Source organism: Agelaius phoeniceus, chromosome 6, assembly GCF_051311805.1.
Source record: "Agelaius phoeniceus isolate bAgePho1 chromosome 6, bAgePho1.hap1, whole genome shotgun sequence".
Taxonomy (NCBI): domain Eukaryota; kingdom Metazoa; phylum Chordata; class Aves; order Passeriformes; family Icteridae; genus Agelaius; species Agelaius phoeniceus.
The window spans coordinates 23,347,115-23,359,019 of NC_135270.1; the positions used below are offsets into that span (position 1 = coordinate 23,347,115).

The 11,905-nt window shown below is 55.5% G+C and overlaps 1 protein-coding gene across 2 annotated transcripts in view; it reads right to left on the reverse strand.

The window, feature by feature from the left end:
- ALX4 (ALX homeobox 4) overlaps positions 1-7,836 on the reverse strand; it is a 42,623-nt gene extending 34,787 nt beyond the window's left edge. Inside the window, exon 1 of one of the 2 annotated variants that reach the window (XM_054635657.2) lies at positions 7,261-7,836. In XM_054635657.2, the coding sequence (XP_054491632.1) occupies positions 7,261-7,660 (400 nt within the window). In that variant the 5' untranslated portion in view covers positions 7,661-7,836. Of the gene's footprint in view, positions 1-2,383; positions 2,432-7,260 lie in introns of those variants that run through there. The other variant, XM_077180009.1, reaches the window with a different exon arrangement.
- Between the last annotated feature and the right edge of the window lie 4,069 nt (positions 7,837-11,905).

Here is an 11,905-nt window from a genome sequence, read left to right on the forward strand (position 1 = left end):
ACATTTAGTACTGAGTTGGATAATGCTACAGTCTTCAGTCAGTGCAGATGAGAGACCATAGCTCATGATATTCCAACTTGTCATGACTAAGTCCTGCTGGGACCAGTACGCAGCAGCTACAAAATGTTGAATCACAGATATTCTCAAGGGAGATATAAGGAATTTTATACTGGTGGGTTCATACTTAGATAGTTCATAAAATCTGTTGCAGACCACCTTCCATAATAATGCTGAGTCTGTCACTGCTTATTTCCCATTCAGGATATCTTCTCTTCTTCTTCTTCTTCTTACCCAGCCTCTCCTCATTCATCTCTTCTCCTTCCTCTCTCCATCTATTTACCCTATTTCTCATTGATCCCTCTCTTTGACCAAAAAATGACCTTAGAATTATCATGATGATCACAATTGCTCTTTCACATTGTATCTACTTATGTGACAGTCAAAATATGAAGATGATTTACAAGCGTGAATGAAAAATATGGCCAAGCAGATTCACCAGTATGTATAATAGCATTGAATCATCTGAACTTACACAGAAAATAAAGTGGAGATCATTTATTTATTATGTGTAAGTAGCTTTCCTCCTTTACTTATGAACTTTCCTTTACAAGTTGAGGCTGCTGAGACACATGTAACTGTGATAAATTGCTCTGACATTTTATTAATATGAAATATTCCCATCCATCTCCTAGTAAATGTTTCTCAAGTCACAGGGGTCCTATATCAGCTGCATTGCCACTCAGGCTTCTCCTAATCCACAACTATCTCTTTTTTCCATTTGAAAATGTATCTACATAAAGATATTAGACCTGTGCTTTCCAACATGATTAACAATTGAGATGGGATTTTTTTTCAGATGTGTAGGAGTAGTACCTCAGAAACATATGACTTTTGGGGCAGGGATTGCTCAGCATTTTCTGAAAAACATAACTCATATCTTGTGTTGGCCAGTTTAGGTTGCCTACACTGATGAGTTACTTTTTAAAGATTAGACCATTAACGTGGATTGGCAGGTTGAGCCTGTTTTGCATACCGAAAAATACGAGGATATGAGAACACACTGATTGCTTACAGCTTTTTGCACAGAATAAGGACATGGCTGTCAAGAAACCTGAGTTAAAGCCCCTACAAAATCACACATGGGACCTCTACTCCATGAGTTTCTGACTCCAGCAGTGGCTCCTTCTCAAGCCGGCTGAGTGCTTCTTTCTGCCTGAGTCACGGCCCTGCAAAGGTCACACTGATGCCACTGAGTGGCCACAGCTTCACCTTGTACAAGCCACTCGGGTATTCCAAGAGTCAGTTTTTCCAACTGTAAAATGAGAATAAAAACTTCTTACTGCCCCAAGACATATTCACACTTTTAACTTGAGAATTGCTAAACTACAAAAATGCCCTGAACAAGTAATAAAGCATCTTAAGGACTCCAGGGAGAAAAACTGGCTAAAAGGCCAGGAACTAGGGTGACCAAATGTACAGGTCTGGAGATGTCCTTTAGCAGCAGACCTTGGCTCTGAGCCTCTCAGACATCACCTCCCTCTTACAAGGGAAACTCATCATGGCTGTGAACGCAGGGCTTGGAAAATGAATAAATCCTCACGATCTGAGGGATTGAAGTCTGTACATTAGCTCGCCTTAAACCGTGGGTGCATTTAACTTGGGAGGTTAGAAACCACAGCCAAAGAAATCTCTTTTGATTCACAACTTGTTTTGAGCAGTCACCCATAAAGCAGCCAGTGAATCACTCCAGCCAGTTAGTCATGCAACCACACTGAATGTACACTCAAAAGGCTGCACAAAATAAACAGCCTGCAGCTCCAGATAACACACACAGAGCTCATTTGCGCTATCTGGCATCAGCATATATTGTTAATAGGACTCCTACACCAAACCCTTAGGAAAAAAACGCACTCAAATAAGCATCTCCAAATCTCTCTCTACATCAGTACTTTTCTCGTCTGCTTCGCTCTGTGTTTCTTTCAAAATAATTAAGACTAGTAAAAGTTTTAAGACTCTTTCTCTCTCTTTCCGCACCTTCTTGTTGCTGGTAAAGTCCTGCTGGGTTTACAGGCGTGCGCTGCTGAAGTGTAGGGCTAAAGCGGAGTTAATTCCAATCAGCAGCGGACAAGTCGAAAATAAACAGCTCTAGTGCGAAAAGAAATCTTCCTGCAAGGAGGGAGCGGCGGGGATACAGGGGGAGGGAGTCTCCCGGTCCTTTGACACATGAGCGTTATAAACAGCTCGGGTCAGGAATCCTGTAAAAGCCTCCAGCCAGATCTACCAATTCTACCGTCCAATTCAAGAGAAGCGCAAAACACCTTTTGGAAAGAGCCGCGAATAAACCTTCCTGCGCGGCCCTAGGGGTAAGGAACGTGAGCCCTACCTTCGCGTCTGGCTCCCTGAGGAAATCCCGCAGGTTTCCGCGGAGGAGATCCCGCACCTCCGAGTGTCTGTTCAAACAGAGGCTTAGCCAAACTCCTGGCGAGAGCTCCCTCCCCTCCCTGGGAGGGTGCCGGAACCCTTGAATGGCAGATCTGGTGGCCCTATTGTGGAAAAGAGAGGGCTATTGCCAGGGCGGCGTCAGCAGCACGCCGGGAGCCGGCGGCCGAGCCTCGCCGTGCAGCCGGTCCCACATCAGCAGCAGGGAAGGGCCGGCTCTGCCGCCCTGCTCCCTGAAGCTCGCCTCGCCTCCCGCCCTCCTGGCTCCGCTGGCCGGCTCCTGCTCCCTGATGCCAGCTTGGATCACGTCTCCCCTTGTCCCCTTGCCCCGCTTCCCCACTCGCGCCTGCCTCCCGCGCACCTCTCCCCTTTATAGTCCCGTGTTGCTCCCCGCGGGAATCCGGGCAGCGGCATCTGCCCACCCCGGCGGAGAGAGCTGCGGGGGCAGCGGCATCTGCCCACCCCGGCGGAGAGAGCTGCGGGGGAGGCCGCGCACCCCGCCCGCCTCCCGCCCGAGCCGGGAGCCGAGATCAAAGCCGCGGGGAGAGGGAAGGGGAGGCAGGACCGAAGGGCCGCGGCATTTCGGGACACCCCTCCCCAAGCCCCTGCACCCCGGGCTCTCGGCGGGCGAGGGGCAGGGACCGCCATCCCCCTCCTGGCAGAGCCGCTCCTGCGGAGATCCTTGGCAGGGCGGCCCGATGCCGGTGCGGGGACACGGCATCGCCCGAGGTGGGGGAGCCCCAAGGGGAGCACACGGCCCCCGTTCCTCCCTGGGCGTGCGGCTGTGGCGGAAGCCGGGGGAAGGGGGCCCTCCGCGGCGAGCTCCGCAGAGCCCTTGAACGCCGGCGGGGGCTCCGTGCGGCGCCGCGGGGAGCCCCGAGCGGCCGGCAGCGAGCGGTCGGTCTCTCGCGGGAGGCGGAGAGGGACCGCCAGCGAGCTCGTTCCTGCCGTGCCTGGAGCTTACGTTACATCGGGGAACGAGGAGGGGGAGAAAACCATTAAAAGTGTCAATTTAAAAAGCATGCGGCGAGCCTCCGATTCCTACAGCAGTGGCTTTCTGTACTTCTAATAATAACGCGCTTACGGCCGCACTTTTTATTTGCTAGCTAAATAAAAAAAGTGGTCGTTATTTGCATAACGGGGTACTTAAAGAATTTCCCCTGTTAGAGAAAGCCGTTTCCTTTCTCCTGTTTCCTTTGAGCAAACATCCCCATCACGCTGGCCTTCACTCCCGAAAGGATTTTGTTCCAGCCGGAATTTCTAGACAGCAATATACGTATACATTTCTGTGTGTATAGGGGTATGTGAATACATATGTTTCAAGAAATATAACTTACTTCAGCTCCACGCAGTAGAAATAGCAAGTCAGATTACTACAGCACATAAATCATCCAAAAGCTTTTTCCCCTCCTAAGCCAAGATATATAACCTGTTCTCAAGACTAGATGATATTGAAGGTCTCTTCAAACCTTGAAGATTCTCCCATTCTGTGACTTTTTTTTTAAGAATTCTGCTTTCACTGCCCATGCCGGTTTGTGGAACAACCCGTACCCCTGCTGGAGGCAGGGAACGCGGGGTAAGCAGGGCGAGGCTGCCGGCCCGTCGCAGGGCAGGGGCAGCGGGCCCCGGGTAGGCACAGAAGGAGCCGTGCCGGGAACCCCATAGGGACAGGCTGGCAGCCGCCACTGCGAGGGGGCCGTGGGGAGCCCGGCCGAGAGCCAGGGCCGCCGGTGCCGCTGTCCCTGCCAGAAGCCGGGCTGGAAGCGCTCCGACGATTGCCGTCCGTGTCCTCCGTGTATTTACGGCCGCAGCTCTCCCTGGCCTATATTTATCCGTACAATGCAGTGGAAGGTCTTAGATCTAGAAATAGAAGCCGAGGGCAATAGATGGTAGGCTCGGGCTTTTTATAACTCAAAAAGACTTGTTTATTAAAGAAATAAAATGAAATTATACAACTAAAAAAAGGAGGGGACACCCTGTCCCTCCAGCAAGCCGGGTGTGTGCCATGCCCGCCGTGCCCCGCCGGCCCGGCCCCCGCCTGCTCGGCTCCGGGCTCTCCCGGGCCTCCACAGCCACCAGGGGAAAGGCGAGGGCTACAGGGCCGCCGTGCGGGGAGCAGCACCCCCAGGAGGGGACCGGCCCGGGCGAAGGGCCCACGGCAACGATGGGCGCGGGGGGAGCCGGCCGCCTGGGTATCGCCTGGCGGGAGAGCCTGCCTGCTGGCTGGCCTCGGTTTCTGTTTTGCTTGGTTGGGGTTTGTTTTCTCTTATTTTGGGATTTTGTTGTGTTTAAAATCGAGGGGTTTACAGTCACGGCGTCCCACCACTCCAGCATCCCGCTCAGGCCCGGACAGCAGGGGACGCGGGGAGCCAGCGGCTCCTTCACCTCGGCGCAAGGCGCACGGCAGTACCAGCACCGAAGCTGCGGCGGGTGTCGGCGGGAAGCAGTGGGACAGTCGCCTGTCCCCGGCTTCCCGAGCGATCCTCTCCGGGTAGCTCTCCTGACCGCCGTGAGCGCCGCGTGTGCGCTGCTGACCGCGCCCGTGCCCGCTGCGGAGAACGAGCACGGCTTTCTCTTGCCCCGGGCTCACCGCGCCGGGGGGATCTGCCCCGACTCCGAGGTTTCCCCGTCCCTGTAGCCCCCGCGGGGGTTCCTCGGGCACAACTCCTGCGCCCGGCGCGGTGGTCTCGCGGTTTGGGAAAAGGCGGAGAGGCGCCTATGGATGTTGCAGTCGCTCTGCGAAACCCCGATCTGTCTGTTATTAGCGAGTCTCTCCCTTCAACCATTAAGCACTATTATTATCGCTATTGCTATTAATTATCCTTGCCGAACCATGTGTCTCTCATTACAGCCCACCGTCCCCAGCCACATCACAAGGGGCTCACAACGAGCGCGGTCTGGGCCGGGCCGGGCCATCCGCCGCCGCCGGGCTCCCACTGAAGGAGAACCCCGAGCCTCGCTTGAAAATAAATCAGGGGAACCCCGGCAGTGTTAGGAAGGCAATAAACTCGTGTGATTCTACCGGGGGGTTGTAATGTGTCATCACAGGCTATGCCGCCGCCCTGGGCCTTGCAACCTACAAAAACAAGAGACCGGTTAGCAGAGAGAGGATGTCGGGGCGGCGGGGAAGGCACGGGGGACTGACCTGCGATCCCATTCCCAGAAGGAGCGGGGAGCGGTTATCTCCTGCACAGGCCTCAGCCCCACAGGTCTCCCCGGTCCCACCGTGTGTCCTTAACCGCGGAGCCCGGGCTGGTCCCAGAAGGCCTCCGCGGATGCGGAGCGGGCCTGACGCTGGTGGGGATTGTCCGCTCACGGGGAAAGGGCAGGGGAAGAGAGGGAGCGTAAGAGAGGATCAGCTCTGGTCAGCAAATGTGTGCAAGCAGCCCTCAAAGAGAGCCCTCATGCCCCTGCGCGGCCCGGTGAGGAGATCCCACCCGTGGGAGGATGGCTGTGCCACCGGGAGCGGGAAGGACCCGCGCGGGTCCGGGCGCAGCGGAGCTGGGCTATGCCTGCGGCTCCCGGGCACGGTTGTATGGAGAGGACCTTTTCCTGTGAAGGGCGGGAGTCACCTGTGCGTGGGGGAGCTGGGGCTGTGGAGCTGGATCCGGGGACACCTCAGCTGCAAGTCCGGGGCGAGGGACGGCACCTGAAGGCGACCTGGCAAGCCGGGGTTTGGGAGACAGGTAGAAGTAAGTGAGGGGCCTCTACCCTCTTTTAAGTCTAGAGATGGAGGGAAAGGGTAAAGAGGGCAAAGAGTGCTCAAATGACGGCAAGTAGCCTAGAAGTGGGATTGCTGGCCTGACCCGGACCTCTTCCACCTCCTCTGTGCCCCCAGTCCGTAGTCATTGTCCGTCTTAGGGTCTCCTTCGAGACACAGTCCTATAGGTGTCCTTGCCTTTGGGACTAATGCATCGAGAATGGGATCCCGTCAGCGGAGACGCGCTCTGAATCTAGGCCGGGACAGCCCCTCTGCCCACTGAGAGATCACCGGGAGGGAAAGGAAGAGCTTTCCTTTCCACCTCCTCTACTAAGGAAAACTTAGGGGGTTTATTTGTTTCATTGTTGAATTTTTCTGTTTGTTTTAAGGGGGAGCTGTTTGTTTGTTTTGCTTTTCCCTAACTGCCCCGATACAGCGGAAACCTCCCGAAAAAAACCTTTTAAAGCCACGGTCGGAAACGACATAAGAAGCGCCCCCGTTCCCGGCTGTACTGTCGAGCGCCAGCGCGAGGGAGTGTCTTAATTGCCGCTAATGACCCACGGAGGGGATGCGAGGGGCTTATCTGCAGCCGGGCAGAAATCAATTAGTGGAGCGGCAATTAGAGGGGAAAGTGAGAGACAGGAGAGGCCGTTACCGCAAAAATGATGATTTCGGCGAAATTTTCCAGAAATTCTTTCTGCGGAAAACGGTCCCCGCGGAGAATACATTGCACAGCCCGGCGCTCCGCTCTTTCTCTTTCTGTCCCGGTTTCCACGGAGTTCCCCGCATTGCACAAGAGCTAACTCTTTGCGGGAGCGCATCGCCCGCAACCCCAAACTACGATTAAGATCGCGGCGAAGCGGGACCCGGGGGAAGGGCGGCTTCCCGCGGGCATCGCGGGCTCCAGAGCCGGCTGGGGACGAGGATACTCGTGGGGCACGGCGGCCCCCGCTGCGGCGAGAGGGGGCTGCGCGCCGGAGCCGGGCAAGGTCTCCTTGACCCCGCTAGGGTTTGTCCTGCCAGGCAGCCGCCCCCCACATTCCCGGGAGGTGCTTCCCAGGCCCGGGAGTCTCTCTCCGCTTCCGCCTGCAGTGCTTCCCCGCCGCACGCCAAGGACTCACCGTAACAGGGGACCTGCAGGGCTCCGTTGTGGCCGCTGCTCTCTTGCAGCTTGATGTTGCTGTCCGGGGGGGTTTTGCAGGGGCCTCGCTGCATATAGAGGTGCGGCGGCTGCTGCTGCTGCGGAGGGTATTTGTTAAAGGAGGCCGGAGAGCCGGCGGAGCCGGGAGCCTGCACGCTGCCATCCAGGGACTGACATTCCTGCTGGCTGTAGCGGCTCCGGCACTTAGTGCTGCTGTCACCAAAGCCTTGTCCTTTGCTGGCCAGGAAAGTAGGGCTGAACTTGTCACTTGCTTGAAATGCCCTAAAAGGCGAGGAGCCTTCTGTGTCCTGGGAGGCTGCGTTGTAGTAGGAATCCATGGCAGCCGGATCACAATAAGAAACACAAGTATCAGCATTCATTCCTAAAATTAAAAGGCCCGAGTGTCCTTAATGCGCTTGGAGGGGCACCAGGAGCCACTCTTTCTCTCTCCCTCTCGCATAGACACACACTCACAGCTGGGCCGGGGAGCTCTAAGAGGATTCAGATGTTTGTGAAAGCTGACCAGATCTCCAAACCCCCTTAAGTTCTCGCACAGTAAAAGGGGTCTTTTTCTTTCCCTCCCTCCCTCTCTCACATACGCTTGCCCTCCGTGTCTCCCTCCAAACTACATTCTAAAGAGGCTCTTCCCTGCGCTTTCCCCCCCCACCACATAGGAAAAAAAAAAAAAAAGAGAGAGAGGGAGACCTCTCCCCCAATTAATATGTAGATGATGACAGTGGAGGGGAGGGGGCCTAGGAAGGGGTGTGTGTGAGTGTGTGTGTGTGTATGGGGGTGTGTGGAAGCAGAGGGAAGATGGAGGTCATATCTTTTGCGTTAAAAAAAAATAAAATAAAACAAACCAGAAAAACAAACCAGCCCCTAAATTTTTATGATTATAAACCAGAAAATCAAGCAGATGACATAAACTCCACGAAGGGATGAGTGCGGCATCCGCGTCGGCGGAAGAGCCGGGGACGATTTAATGGTCGTGACACGCTCTGTTCGCTCCGTCTCTCTCCTCTGCTCACTGCCCCAGCTGTGGGGACCCTCGCCTCTGCGACCCCCTTCTCTCTATTAAAGGCAATACGGATTTTCCCCGCAGCTATCTGCCTTTAAGCCTCCCGCTGCCCGTTAACCCCTTCAGGGCCGACAGCTCTGCCAGCGCTGCCGTGAGCCGTTTCTCTACCGTGGCACGGCGGTGCCGCGATCGCCCTGCACAGAGCCGGGCGAGCTCTCCGTCGGGTCTTGCCACACGTTTATGATGGTCATTATTAATTTACCTCTAAAAACGTGCTCTCCTCAGGTGTAAAACTACTGGATCCAAACGGGAGGGCAGCAGGGATGGATTTTAACAGGGTCACCAAGCACACAGAATTGGACCAAGCCTTTGGGATTGCCAGAGGTGACTTGCAAAGGGACAGAGGCTGGCAGGAGCCCTTTTTGGTTTGAGGGGTCAATTACAACCCAGAAAGAGCTTAAAAATAAATCAATACTCACCTTTCGTCGTCCTTCCCCCCCCCCCCCCCCCATCAACCTGATTCCTCTCCTCCCCCAGTTAACTCCTGCTACCCCTTACTTACTCTTACTCTGCCTTCCTCCCATCCCCACATCTGGTTTCCATTGCTCACTTACCTTGAAGTTTTCAGTAATAAAGATATTATGCAAACTAAATCCACAGTTCTCCGGAAGAAAAGAAAAGAAAAGAAGAAAAGAAAAGAAAAGAAAAGAAAAGAAAAGAAAAGAAAAGAAAAGAAAAGAATTTAACGAAATAAAAGAAAAAACGAGTAACAGAACGGGAAGACAAGAAGAACCTTAACCCCTTCGGGGGCGCGGGCCGCAGCGGAGCCGGCAGCGGGCAGGGAGCGGGGGCACCGGCTGCTGCTCTGGGCTCGCAGCGGGTCCCGCCGGGCCCGAACCATGTGTCCTCCCTTCCCCCGCGGAGCTTCCCCCACGCCGTGCAGAGCGGGGCACTCGTGCCGTTCATCTGTGTATGTGTATATCTGGGGGAGCGGGATGCGGCAGAATGGGAATGTGACCCCCGAGACGGCGGCTCGGGAGGGGCCCGTGGCCACCGCCACCCTCCAGGCCTTTGCTCCTCGAGCAAGACCGGCACCGCCGTTTTCATTAGCTCGGATCTGACAAGAATAGGCGCCCACCCCTCGCCCCCCAGAAGCAGAAGGGATTTCTAGAGACGTCGTCATTAAAAACAGCCAGAGACGGATTCATTTACGAGATTTTAAACCATTTTGCGAGTTTCCCTCAGAGCAGGGCCGGGCTCGCTGAGTTTTCTAGTCCAAGAAAGCTTTCAGCGGATTTGCCTTCCTTATTCTCTTTATTACCTCTACTTAATTATTTTCTCGTCCTTTCTTTCTCCCCTCCCAAACTCACCCACCCCACTGCAGGCCCCATTCTTTCCCTCGTCCACGACATAATAAAAACCAAACCAACTCAATGCATGAAAGCCTTTCTAAAATCCGCATCGACGCGGCCAAGGGAGCCCGCGTACTGCCGGCACCGGCAGCCTGCGAGTGGCTGCGCCGAAGGGCAGCTGCCCTGGGCACCAGGAGCACCTCAGTCCCGCATCCTCCGCAGCCGATTCGCAGCGTCACTCACGGTGGAGGGGCGCTTTAAATACGTGTTCCCCAGTTCCTTCCCCTGCAATTTGTTTGGGGGAACGAAGAAGAAGCCTGAAAGAAATGATGTGAGGGCAGTTGTCGATGCTACAGCATTATACTCGGCCTCGGGATTTCTCTTCGGCAAAGTTAAACAACGGCAAGAGCAAAAAACTAAAGGGAGATATTTGGAGATTATAAACACACACGTGTCTGTGTGTGTGTGTGTGTGTGTGTGTGTATTTATATATGTGTAACATTTTTATCCAGAAACGCCGCAATGCAGTGGCTCGCAGAGGCAGCGCAGCGTGGCCGACCCGAAGGAGAGCTGCCCAGAGTTCCTTTGGTCAGAAGTCTCGGCTAGCCCCTCCTTGCATCAAATTATAACGAAAAATCCATTAACTTCAAATCAGGGCTGATCCGCAGCCCTCGGAAAGGACAGCAATGGAACCCTCTGCCTAAGAACCAATTTGCATCCCCAGAAGCGGAAGGTTAATTCGGGAATCGTTACCGGGGGAAAGGACGTGCGCAAATACCTGGCGATCTAGCGGGCGTGGGGAGGAATAACCGGGAAATCACTTTTCCTGACTGTTTTCATTTAGCTGGACTAGGTTTGGCGTGCAGTTCTCTCAGCTAGTGTGACGGGGGACTCCCCTCGGCCCCCGTTAGCCGGGAGCGGAGCCTTGCGAATACAAAAGCACGCAGGGAGCTGTAGCCGCCCTCCCGTTCAGCGAGGCGATGGAGCTGCGTGTGGCGGTGCGGCCGGGACGGCCGTGTCCCTCCGGCCGCGGCGTTCTGCCCGCCCGGGCTCTGCATTCTCCACTGCGGGACCCGCGATCCGCAGAGCAAGGGCGCGAAGGGACGCGCGCCGTTTGAAACACGGTCTCATCATTTTTCCCCCGAGTGACCCCAAATCTGCCCCGTCCCTGCACCAAATGCATCCAAAAGGGAAGGGAAAATGAGCGGCCGAAAGGTCTGCGCTCCGTAGGAACCGTTTGCCAATTCCATATGGACATGGACTTTATACCGAGACAATTTTCAGGTGTGGTCCCTGTCGGTTTTGGAAGAGGTCACTCCCGAGGGTCCCTTCTCCCCCAGAGCTGCGGGAGCCCATGTGAGAGCCAGCCGGTCCCGCCTTCATGGACGGCAGCTCACACCGACCGAGTGATAGATGCGGGAATCGCCAGGAATCTGCAGCTCCGGGCGTTCCAGGTGTCGCCTGCCGGCGACACCCGGGGAGAAGGGACAGCCCAGGGCAGCCCTGACTAGCTTGTTTCCGAGGAGCTGTTTCCTTTCCGCCGAGGCAAGGGCGGGCGTCACTCCCGGGTGAGGACCCGGAGCGAGGCGCAGGCGATGCCGGGCATATCCTGCATTTCGATTTCTGGAAGAAAAATAAATCTTTATTCCCGTGTGATTTAAACACTCAGGCTTGTGTAAAGTCCAGGGGAAAGGCCGAGGTTTCCGCTGGTCCCTGCACACCGGGGGCGGCAGCGCTGGGCTGCGAGGAGCGGGCAGGCGGGACGGCTGCTGGGACGAGCCCGGCTCTCGCAGGAGGCCGAGGGGAGGAGGCAGGAATGCTCTTCTCCACTTTCCCAGCCACCTCCGAGGGAAACCCGCGGCTTGAGGGGTGTCCCCTCAAGCCTCCGCCGTCCCCCGGTATTCCCGATGGCTGCAGCCAGAGCGGCGGCGGGATGGCTGAGGAGAGCCACGGCAGGAGTCCGGGGTGCCGGATCCAGCACCCCGAGGAAATACCTCGGTTTAGGGAGCGGGGTCATTTCACTGGAGAGGGGGATGGAGAGAGGGGAGATCTTTCACACCGTTCCCTCCCGGCACTTCGGCAGAGCCCTGCTCTTGAAAACTGTTTCGAACTTTTTCCCCCAACGGATTGGTTTGTGTGGTCACTTCAGACCTGCGGGCTCCTTTTGTACTGGACCGAGATCTGAAGGCAAACTATTTACAACACCACTGCAAGGGGGGAGTGAGGGGAGAAAAGTACTCGTGCTAATCTCCCCC